The sequence below is a fragment of the Bombina bombina genome, unplaced genomic scaffold (genome assembly GCF_027579735.1).
Source record: "Bombina bombina isolate aBomBom1 unplaced genomic scaffold, aBomBom1.pri scaffold_524, whole genome shotgun sequence".
Lineage (NCBI taxonomy): Eukaryota > Metazoa > Chordata > Amphibia > Anura > Bombinatoridae > Bombina > Bombina bombina.
This window is the reverse complement of record NW_026512272.1, coordinates 105,001-117,742: the sequence shown is the minus strand read 5'-3', so window position 1 is coordinate 117,742 and position 12,742 is coordinate 105,001. Positions and strand designations below refer to the sequence as shown.

The window sequence follows — 12,742 nt, the reverse complement described above, 5'->3', positions numbered from 1 at the left end:
TACAGAAATGCTGCCATATAGTTCCGCAGACACGTGCACACACTTGTGCTTACAGCCCTGCTTTTCAACAAAGGATAACAAGAAAACAAAGACACATAGAAGTAAATTGGAAAGTTGTTTAATATGATGCGATATGTTCTATCTGAATTATGAAAGCCACATTTGGATTTTTAGGCCTCTTAACCTCTGGAGACAAATTGTTGTGAACTTGGTTGCAGCTAAAATAAAGAACCCATGGAGAATTTTCTGTAGAAGAATAAATCAGTATTATGATTGATACAACTGCTTCAGTTCTTTGTTTAAATAAAACTATAAAACAGGTGAGCCCTAAAGGGTAGATCAGTATTTACCAGTAGATCTCTATGTGCTTCTGACCGGTAGATCTCTATGTGCTGCTGACCAGTAGATCTCTATGTGCTGCTGACCACCAGTAGATCTCTATGTGCTGCTGACCACCAGTAGATCTCTATGTGCTGCTGACCACCAGTAGATCTCTATGTGCTGCTGACCACCAGTAGATCTCTATGTGCTGCTGACCACCAGTAGATCTCTATGTGCTGCTGACCACCAGTAGATCTCTATGTGCTGCTGACCACCAGTAGATCTCTATGTGCTGCTGACCAGTAGATCTCTATGTGCTGCTGACCACCAGTAGATCTCTATGTGCTGCTGACCACCAGTAGATCTCTATGTGCTGCTGACCACCAGTAGATCTCTATGTGCTGCTGACCACCAGTAGATCTCTATGTGCTGCTGACCACCAGTAGATCTCTATGTGCTGCTGACCACCAGTAGATCTCTATGTGCTGCTGACCGGTAGATCTCTATGTGCTGCTGACCGGTAGATCTCTATGTGCTGCTGACCGGTAGATCTCTATGTGCTGCTGACCGGTAGATCTCTATATGCTGCTGACCGGTAGATCTCTATGTGCTGCTGACCGGTAGATCTCTATGTGCTGCTGACCGGTAGATCTCTATTGCGTGATTTCCCATTTCCCTCTCATTCACTAGTGATAATATGAGCTTGAGATAAAAGAAATGTACGGATGTGTTTTGCTATGAATATGCTGCACCTCTACAGTGGTTTCAAATAAAAAAAAGGTTCATTTAGTGCAAGAATATTAATCCCTGTGTTAAACAAAGAAAATTTTGCACACAAGCTCAGATTTTCTTATGCTGAGCACATGTAGGTGACAGACACATTTCATGAAACAGTAGATCCGGTCTCACTTAAAGGGACAGTCTAATCAAATTTAAACTTTTATTATTGAGAGAGTAATTTTAAACAACTTTCCAATTTACTTTTATCATCAAATTTGCTTTGTTCTCTTGGTATTCTTTGTTGAAAGCTAAACCCTAGGTAGGCTCATATGCTAATGTCTAAGTCCTTAAGGACTGCCTCTTAGCTGAATGCATTTGACAGTTTTTCACAACTAGACAGTGTTAGTTCATGTGTGCCATAAAGACAACATTGTGCTCACGCCCATGAAGTAACTTATGAGGGGGCACTGATTGGCTAAAATGCAAGTCGGTCATAAGAACTGAAATAAGGGGCACTCTGCAGAGGCTTAGGTACAAGGTAATTACAGAGGTAAAATGTATATTGATATAACTGTGTTGGTTATACAAAACTGGGGAATGGGTAATAAAGGGATTATCTATCTTTTTAAACAATAAAAATTCTAGAGTAAACTGTCCCTTTAAGTACGGGCACTGGACAGCCTTTCTATAAAACATTTTCAATGGATTTCATTATTTTAATATACAATATATATGTATGTATGTGTAGCTCTGAATCATAATAATCTGTAAATAGTGAGTGTGATCTTCAGTCTTCGTTAGTCGTTAGTCCTTCTCTGTCACATTATTCAGACATATCAGGTCCCACTCCCAGTGCTCCGGCATAGAGTCGAGATCTCATAGGCCACTTCTAAAACACAAATAGAAATGCAGAAATATAACATGTCAGGCAAAGACTTATAACATGTCAGGCAAAGACTTATAACATGTCAGGCAAAGACTTATAACATGTCAGGCAAAGACTTATAACATGTCAGGCAAAGACTTATAACATGTCAGGCAAAGACTTATAACATGTCAGCCAAAGACTTATAACATGTCAGCCAAAGACTTATAACATGTCAGCCAAAGACTTATAACATGTCAGCCAAAGACTTATAACATGTCAGCCAAAGACTTATAACATGTCAGGCAAAGACTTATAACATGTCAGGCAAAGACTTATAACATGTCAGCCAAAGACTTATAACATGTCAGCCAAAGACTTATAACATGTCAGCCAAAGACTTATAACATGTCAGGCAAAAGACTTATAACATGTCAGGCAAAAGACTTATAACATGTCAGGCAAAAGACTTATAACATGTCAGGCAAAAGACTTATAACATGTCAGGCAAAAGACTTATAACATGTCAGGCAAAAGACTTTTAACATGTCAGGCAAAAGACTTTTAACATGTCAGGCAAAAGACTTTTAACATGTCAGGCAAAAGACTTATAACATGTCAGGCAAAGACTTATAACATGTCAGGCAAAGACTTATAACATGTCAGGCAAAGACTTATAACATGTCAGCCAAAGACTTATAACATGTCAGCCAGGGTAGTATTGACACAGGCTAAAAGAAATTAGTGTTTTGCTCCATCAGAGCAGCCTCCAGTTAAAGGGAAAGTCAAGTCAAAAAAAAACTTTCATGTTTCAAATAGGGCATGCAATTTTAAACAACTTTCCAATTTACTTGTATCACCAATTTTGCTTTGTTCTCTTGGTATTCTTAGTTGAAAGCTAAACCTAGGAGGTTCATATGCTAATTTCTTAGACCTTGAAGGCCGCCTCTAACCTAAATGCATTTTGATAGTGTTTCACCACTAGAGGGCATTAGTTCACGTGTTTCATATAGATTACATTGAGCTCATGCACGTGAATTTACCATGGCGACAGCTCTGATTGGCTAAAATGCAAGTCTGTCAAAAGAACTGAAATAAGGGGGCAGTCTGCTGAGGCTTAGATACAAGATAATTTCAGAGGTAAAATGTGTATAATTATAACTGTGTTGGTTATGCAAAACTGGGGAATGGGTAATTAAGGATTATCTATCTTTTAAAACAACAAAAATTCTGGTGTTGACTGTCCCTTTAATAAACAAGTATTTTGCGTGACTAAATCTAAAGACAGCACAAAGCATTTTGTGTTCTGTGTTTGTGAGCTCAGAATTCCTTAGGTTTACCATTAGATCACACTGACAAACTTCACAGGAAACTTAAAGGGACACTGAACCCACATTTTTTCTTTAGTGATTCAGATAGAGCAGCAGTTTTAAACAACTTTCTAATTTACTGCTATTATCATTTTTTCTTTGTTCTCTTGCTATCTTTATTTGAAAAAGAAGGCGTCTAAGCTTTTTTTTGGTTCAGGACTCTGGATAGCACTTTTTTATTGTTGGATGAATTTTTCCACCAATCAGCAAGGACAACCCAGGTTGTTCACCACAAATGGGCCGGCATCTGAACTTACATTCTTGCATTTCAAATAAAGATAGCAAGAGAAAGAAGAACAATTTGATAATAGAAGTAAATTAGAAAGTTTCTTAAAATGTCATGCTCTATCTGAATCACAAAAGAAAAAATTTGGGTTCAGTGTCCCTTTAAGAATTATTCTCCCACATACAGCCCTTCCCTCCTTCTCAGCTCACTTACTAACTTCCTGGGCCTGCTGGGCTCATATCACCTGCACTTGACCCTACTTCACTTTTTCTCATTGCCATGCTCCCACTTGCCTACCGTCCCTTTAAGTGCAGATTGATTTGTCATGATATGTAGTTTTGTGGAAACATTTGCTGGTGTCCCTCCCATTTTAAGGCCGGTCCTGCAATGAGTTTGATAGTATCAGACCTCCCAACTGACCAGATTTGTGCGGGACAGTAATGGATTCGATTAGCCCCACCCACTGATCAACCAGACACTCCAACTGGCCCTCCAGAAATGCCCACAGCACTGCACACTATCCACCCATGACTTGCCCCCTTGACATGACCCTGCCCACAAAATGGTGGCAGACTTGTTTAACGTTCTGATGTCCTGGAGCCATAAATGGTAGAAGGTATTTGTTGGTAACTATGAGATTGTATGAATCAGAGGGTCTCTGTGGCTTTGTGAAAGGACGTATGATGGTTATTGTAGAGCAAACATTTAATGACAAATAAATAGGTTAGTAATTAAGTAATATTTTGTTCATTAAAGTGAAATACACAAGACACTGAGTACCTGAGCTAACAGGTATTATGGTCTTGGTGTGGTAAACAATACCATCTACAATTTATCAGTTTCAATGTATTCATGCTGTAAACTATATCAAGTGTTGGGCCAGATAATGTCTATAAAAGCATGTTCAAAAACTTCACAAAGGGACATAAAAATTAAACTTTTAACATGATTCAGATAAAGTCTACAATTAAAAAAACACTTTAATGTTTACTCATGTTATCAAATTTGCTTTTTCTCGAGAATTTGTTTTATTGAAAGTTAGCTCCTATCTATGAGAGCATACTGAGGAAGGCTCAGGAGCGTGCACGTGTCTTTGGCAATGTATGACAGCAGTGTGTGTAACAATGTGATATATACAACCTGTAGAGGGCGCTTTAGAGCGCTAAAGCTTTAGCCACTTTATGCTAAAAATCTATGGCTAAACAAGCTGTTCACAAACAGAGATGATCTATTCTAGGATGTGCAGTGGTAGTGAGTAACGGCAGAGCTGTGGGCATTCCCTGCAGCTATAGCTCCCTCTACAGGTTACTTCTATAACAATGATACACACACTACTACCATACAGTGCTCAGAACACATGCACACTCCTGAGACTACCTCAATATTGTCTTATGGAAAGTTTTAAGCTCCAACAAAGGATACCAAGATAAAGATTGGATAATAGAAGTAAATTGGAAAGTGTGTGATTGGAATCACAGAACTTTAATTTCGGCTTCAATGTCCCACTAAAGAAGCCTGAAAGTAAAAATTAAACTGTAATAATTGAGACAGAGGGGTCAATTTGCCCCTGTTTCATCAGTTAAGGAGCAGCGGTCTTAAGACCGCTGCTCCTTAACTAGTCCGCTGCCTTTGAGGCTGCAGACATCAATACGCCCGTTCGCATACGATTGGGTTGATTGACACCCCCTGCTAGCGAATCTGCAGGGGGCGGCATTGCACAAGCAGTTCACCAGAACTTCTTGTGCAATGATAAATGCAGACAGCGTCTGTCGAACATGATCCGCTGAGTCACACTTGGTAAATCAGCCCCAGAGCATGCAATTTTAAGAAACTTTTCAATTTACTTTTATTATCAAATAGAATTTTTTTCTCTTGGTATCCTAAGCATACCTAGGTAGGCTCAACCACAATGCACCCCTGGGTGATTGGTTACTACTCACATATATCTCTTGTCATTGGCTCATTAGATGCTTTACTCCACCTGCACTAATTTAGTTACAAGGATGGTTTGATACCGTATCAAGAACGTTGTTGATGTTGCCTATATAGCAAGGTTTAAAGAGACATTAAGCACTAAGGGCTAGATGATTACACGTGGAGCAAAGCGAAAAGGGGTTAATCGTGGGTGTTTGCGCACATTGGGTTTTTCACTCATATTACAAATTGAAAGTAAACACGATCGCTTAAGCGCAATTGAAATTAACGTGTCTTGGGTTAGCGCGACCTCAGAGATTTGTTAAACTGTTTTGCAAAACAAAAAAGTGTCACTAAACACATAAAAAATACATTACAAAGTACAGTTACACTCATAATAACACTATCTAATAATAATTATTCACAAAAAAGTTATACATTCTCAAAGATATTAGGTCTCAGCTGTTAGAAAAAAAAACGCAGGCAAATGCTTTGGTTCAGCCCTGGACAGCACTTGCTGATTGGTGTCTACATTTAGCTTTTCAAATAAACATACCAAAAGAATGAAGAAAAATTGATAATAGGAGTAAATTAGAAACTTGCTTAAAATTGCATGCTCTATCCAAATCCAAAATTGGGGTTTAGTATCCCTTTAAGTCAGTGATCTTAAAGTACCTGCCCAGGGGCCATATGCGGCCCTCAAGATTTTTTTTATCTGGCCTTTCCTTGTTTATTCAGTAAGTTATTAATTTGGCCCCATCAATGTTTAAGGGTTCTAAGAGGTGTAACTAGTCAATGTTCTATATAGGCACTCACAAGATAAATATAAAGACAAACATGCATTGTAGACTCCCATTATGCACTGCTCGGATAAATGTTTTATTCTGTTGCAGAATGATCACTTGGCACTCACAAGATAAATAATATACACTGTGTTTGTTTATTATAGACAACAGCTTCTACAGCTTCTAAAAATATATCTATGCAATATTATTTTTTAATAAAGTGTTATAGTGTGTATTTACTGTAAATATTTTACATTCCAATGTTCTGTACAAAGAGGACTATGTTATTTTTAAGTAGATATTCCTATACATATGTGTGTTTTATGTATATGTGTTTTGGGACACTTTTTTTGTTTCGTAAAAAAAAACCCCGTTAACCAGAGCTCTGAGGTCACGCTAACCCGACTCGTTAAATTGAATTGCACTCAAGAGATCACATTTATTTCCAACTTGAAATACAAACACGCACAAATACCCACAATATTCCCCTTCTTGCGTGTGTGTAACTATTAGCGCTCCACTCGTAATCTAGCCGTATGTGTTTAACCCTTGCAAAAGGGTTAAACACATAGTAAGAGTACAGCTGGTCCCAAGTGGAAACTGCTGCTGACCCAATCAGCAGCGCTAGTTGCACAACTCTACTCTGTTACTAGCACTGCTGATTGGCTCACTGGCAGTTTTGACTTGGAACCTTCAACATTCTGCGGGCCCTGAGCTGTACTTCTACTATGTATTTAACCCCTTTGCAGCTGTTAAACACATAGATGTGCTGAGTCGCTAAAATTAAAATGACATGGTCCAGCCAATCAGAGCTTGTCATTTTGTGAGTATTATGGCCTTTAATAAAATGAGTAGAGGGCTCTAATAGTTGCCACTATAAATAAATCCTGCTTCTATTTACAGTAACTTACAGACAACTAGTGAAATGTTTTGTGGGTTGTTACCTTTATGGGGTGCAGATACCCAGGGCCTCGCAGCATCTGAGAGCTGTCCGCTAACCTCCCATCTTGGTCCAGTGTATGTGTAAGGTGGGCAATGTAGCTTGTTGCCAAGACCAGCACATCCAGCTTTGACAGTTTGGTGTCTGGGGGGACGGAGGGAAGTGCAGCCTGCAAGGACAGAAACGCCTGTCGCAAGGTACGGACTCTGCTCCTCTCCCTGGCAGCGTTTTCGGGGAGCTGCTGTACTGGGTTTGTGGTGTTATCCTCAGAGCTTTGCAATTCCTGGTCAACAGCATAGACAAAAGGAAGGTTATAGTTCACCTCGTACTACTGCTGAGGCATCATGTATAATCTTACTTTAGATCATTGTGCTAATCTCTTGTAATATACAGGTAGCCCTCGGTTTACGCCAGGGTTAGGTTCCAGAAGGAATGGTTGTAAATTGAAACCGTTGTAAACTGAAACCCAGTTTATAATGTAAGTCAATGGTAAGTGAGGGAGATAGGTTCCAGGCCCCTCTCAAAATTGTCATAAGCAACACCTAATACATTATTTTTAAACAGCATTATACACCTAATAAAATAATCGCACAACACAGAATATATAATTAAACTAAGTTAAATGAACAAAAACATTTGCTAAACAGCATTATAAACCTAATAAAATAATCACACAACACAGACTTAACTTGCATTTGTCTGCAAACAGTTCTTTCTATGCATTTCAATCTGGACTGATTTATAGACAGGAAGATCTTGTTCCTTTGAAATCTGCTCGATAGCTCAGGTCTGGTTAAACTGATTAATTTCAGCTTGCTTGGCTTTGCTGCAACACAAGCGGACAGCTCCACCTACTGGCTATTTTAATAAATGCACTGCTTCTCAATGCTTTTCAATAGCAGTCACATGACTGGAAAAAAACAAAATTTATGCTTACCTGATAAATTCCTTTCTCCTGTAGTGTGGTCAGTCCACGGGTCATCATTACTTCTGAGATATTAACTCCTCCCCAACAGGAAGTGCAAGAGGATTCACCCAGCAGAGCCGCCACACAGCTCCTCCCCCCCACGTCACACCCAGTCATTCGACCAAGAACCAACGAGAAAGGAGAAGCCAAAGGGTGCAGTGGTGACTGGAGTATAATTTAAATTTTTTTTTAGACCTGCCATAAAAAACAGGGCGGGCCGTGGACTGACCACACTACAGGAGAAAGGAATTTATCAGGTAAGCATAAATTTTGTTTTCTCCTGTTAAGTGTGGTCAGTCCACGGGTCATCATTACTTCTGGGATACCAATACCAAAGCTAAAGTACACGGATGACGGGAGGGACAGGCAGGCTCTTTATACGGAAGGAACCACTGCCTGAAGAACCTTTCTCCCAAAAACAGCCTCCGAAGAAGCAAAAGTGTCAAATTTGTAAAATTTGGAAAAAGTATGAAGAGAAGACCAAGTTGCAGCCTTGCAAATCTGTTCAACAGAAGCCTCATTCTTAAAGGCCCAAGTGGAAGCCACAGCTCTAGTAGAATGTGCTGTAATTCTTTCAGGAGGCTGCTGTCCAGCAGTCTCATAGGCTAACCGTATTATGCTACGAAGCCAAAAAGAGAGAGAGGTAGCCGAAGCTTTTTGACCTCTCCTCTGACCAGAATAAACGACAAACAGGGAAGACGTTTGTCGAAAATCCTTAGTTGCCTGTAGATAAAATTTCAGGGCACGGACTACATCTAGATTGTGTAGCAGACGTTCCTTCTTCGAAGAAGGATTAGGACACAAAGATGGAACAACAATCTCTTGATTGATATTCCTGTTAGTGACCACCTTAGGTAGGAACCCAGGTTTAGTACGCAGAACTACCTTGTCTGAATGAAAAATCAGATAAGGAGAATCACAATGTAAGGCAGATAACTCAGAGACTCTTCGAGCCGAGGAAATCGCCATTAAAAACAGAACTTTCCAAGATAACAGCTTGATATCAATGGAATGAAGGGGTTCAAACGGAACACCCTGTAAAACATTAAGAACTAAGTTCAAACTCCATGGTGGAGCAACAGTTTTAAACACAGGCTTGATCCTAGCTAAAGCCTGACAAAAAGCTTGAACGTCCGGAACTTCTGACAGACGTTTGTGTAAAAGAATGGACAGAGCTGAAATCTGTCCCTTTAAGGAACTAGCGGATAAACCCTTTTCTAAACCTTCTTGTAGAAAAGACAATATCCTAGGAATCCTAACCTTACTCCATGAGTAACTCTTGGATTCGCACCAATATAAGTATTTGCGCCATATCTTATGGTAAATCTTTCTGGTAACAGGCTTCCTAGCCTGTATTAAGGTATCAATAACTGACTCAGAAAAACCATGTTTTGATAAGATCAAGCGTTCAATTTCCAAGCAGTCAGCTTCAGAGAAATTAGATTTTGATGTTTGAAGGGACCCTGGATCAGAAGGTCCTGTTTCAGAGGTAGAGACCAAGGTGGACAGGATGACATGTCCACTAGATCTGCATACCAAGTCCTGCGTGGCCATGCAGGCGCTATTAGAATCACTGATGCTCTCTCCTGTTTGATTCTGGCAATCAATCGAGGAAGCATCGGGAAGGGTGGAAACACATAAGCCATCCCGAAGGTCCAAGGTGCTGTCAAAGCATCTATCAGAACCGCTCCCGGATCCCTGGATCTGGACCCGTAACGAGGAAGCTTGGCGTTCTGTCGCAACGCCATGAGATCTATCTCTGGTTTGCCCCAACGTCGAAGTATTTGGGCAAAGACCTCCGGATGAAGTTCCCACTCCCCCGGATGAAAAGTCTGACGACTTAGGAAATCTGCCTCCCAGTTCTCCACTCCCGGGATGTGGATTGCTGACAGGTGGCAAGAGTGAGACTCTGCCCAGCGAATTATCTTTGATACTTCCATCATTGCTAGGGAGCTTCTTGTCCCTCCCTGATGGTTGATGTAAGCTACAGTTGTGATGTTGTCCGACTGAAACCTGATGAACCCCCGAGTTGTTAACTGGGGCCAAGCCAGAAGGGCATTGAGAACTGCTCTCAATTCCAGAATGTTTATTGGCAGGAGACTCTCCTCCTGATTCCATTGTCCCTGAGCCTTCAGAGAATTCCAGACAGCGCCCCAACCTAGTAGGCTGGCGTCTGTTGTTACAATTGTCCAGTCTGGCCTGCTGAATGGCATCCCCCTGGACAGATGTGGCCGAGAAAGCCACCATAGAAGAGAATTTCTGGTCTCTTGATCCAGATTCAGAGTAGGGGACAAGTCTGAGTAATCCCCATTCCACTGACTTAGCATGCACAATTGCAGCGGTCTGAGATGTAGGCGTGCAAAGGGTACTATGTCCATTGCCGCTACCATTAAGCCGATCACCTCCATGCATTGAGCTACTGACGTGTGTTGAATGGAATGAAGGACACGGCATGCATTTTGAAGCTTTGTTAACCTGTCTTCTGTCAGGTAAATCTTCATTTCTACAGAATCTATAAGAGTCCCCAAGAAGGGAATTCTTGTGAGTGGAAAGAGAGAACTCTTCTTTTCGTTCACCTTCCATCCATGCGACCTTAGAAATGCCAGTACTAACTCTGTATGAGACTTGGCAGTTTGAAAGCTTGAAGCTTGTATCAGAATGTCGTCTAGGTACGGAGCTACCGAAATTCCTCGCGGTCTTAGTACCGCCAGAAGAGCACCCAGAACCTTCGTGAAGATTCTTGGAGCCGTAGCCAATCTGAATGGAAGAGCTACAAACTGGTAATGCCTGTCTAGGAAGGCAAACCTTAGATACCGGTAATGATCTTTGTGAATCGGTATGTGAAGGTAAGCATCCTTTAAATCCACTGTGGTCATGTACTGACCCTTTTGGATCATGGGTAAGATTGTCCGAATAGTTTCCATCTTGAACGATGGAACTCTTAGGAATTTGTTTAGGATTTTTAAATCCAGAATTGGCCTGAAAGTTCCCTCTTTTTTGGGAACCACAAACAGATTTGAGTAAAACCCTTGTCCTTGTTCCGACCGCGGAACCGGATGGATCACTCCCATTAGTAAAAGATCTTGTACACAGCGTAGAAATGCCTCTTTTTTTTATTTGGTTTGTTGACAACCTTGACAGATGAAATCTCCCTTTTGGGGGAGAGGATTTGAAGTCCAGAAGGTATCCCTGAGATATGATCTCTAACGCCCAGGGATCCTGGACATCTCTTGCCCAAGCCTGGGCGAAGAGAGAAAGTCTGCCCCCCACTAGATCCGTTCCCGGATCGGGGGCCCTCAATTCATGCTGTCTTAGGGGCAGCAGCAGGTTTCCTGGCCTGCTTGCCCTTGTTCCAGGACTGGTTAGGTCTCCAGCCTTGTCTGTAGCGAGCAACAGCTCCTTCCTGTTTTGGTGCAGAGGAAGTTGATGCTGCTCCTGCTTTGAAATTACGAAAGGATCGAAAATTAGACTGTCTAGCCTTAGGTTTGGCTCTGTCTTGAGGCAGGGCATGGCCTTTACCTCCTGTAATGTCAGCGATAATTTCTTTCAACCCGGGCCCGATAAGGTCTGCCCTTTGAAAGGTATATTAAGCAATTTAGATTTAGAAGTAACGACTGCCAAGTGGAAAAAAATAGTGCCCAAAACATTTTTTCACCCAGTACCTCAGAAAATTAAACGATTTTACATGCCAGCAAAAAACGTTTAACATTAAATAAATTAAGTGTTATTAAAAAGCCTGTTGCTAGTCCCTGCAAATTGGGCTAAAGTCTTATGCATACAGTATAATTCCAGTGAAGTGCCATTCCCCAGAATACTGAAGTGTAAAATATACATACATGACAGCCTGATACCAGTTGCTGCTACTGCATTTAAGGCTGAGTTTACATTATATCGGTATGGCAGAATTTTCTCATCAATTCCATTGTTAGAAAATAATAAGCTGCTACATACCTCTTTGCAGATTAATCTGCCCGCTGTCCCCTGATCTGAAGTTTACCTCTCCTCAGATGGCCGAGAAACAGCAATATGATCTTAACTACGCCGGCTAAAATCATAGAAAAAACTCAGGTAGATTCTTCTTCAAATTCTACCAGAGAAGGAATAACACACTCCGGTGCTATTATAAAATAACAAACTTTTGATTGAAGGTAGGAAACTAAGTATAATCACCACAGTCCTCTCACACATCCTATCTATTCGTTGGGTGCAAGAGAATGACTGGGTGTGACGTGGGGGGGAGGAGCTGTGTGGCGGCTCTGCTGGGTGAATCCTCTTGCACTTCCTGTTGGGGAGGAGTTAATATCCCAGAAGTAATGATGACCCGTGGACTGACCACACTTAACAGGAGAAAAGGTTGTTATTCTGAAACGATGTAAATTGAACCGTTGTAAACCGAGGGCCACCTGTATATATATATTCAGTTTGTATGTGCTTTGTAGTCTGTTGTCATGTGCATCTGACTAATAAAGTTGTTTACATAAACAGAATGTGTGCACTTAGAATTCCTTTTAGTGCTGCCCTAGGCACTCAAAATCCCCCCCCCCCCCCATTAAGGTTTTAGGCCTTTTTTGTCTTTTATGGTCAGGTAGTAATGTGGATTTTTTTTTATAACATTTCCAAAATAAATGTTAACA

General features: G+C 40.9%; 1 protein-coding gene across 1 annotated transcript in view; it reads right to left on the bottom strand.

Moving 5' to 3' along the window:
- Positions 1-12,742, bottom strand: part of LOC128644199 (sodium-dependent multivitamin transporter-like) — a 258,026-nt gene that overhangs the window by 239,091 nt on the left and 6,193 nt on the right. The window contains exon 2 of the mRNA XM_053696898.1: positions 7,146-7,424. Coding sequence (XP_053552873.1) covers positions 7,146-7,424 — 279 coding nt within the window. The remainder of the gene's footprint in view (positions 1-7,145; positions 7,425-12,742) is intronic.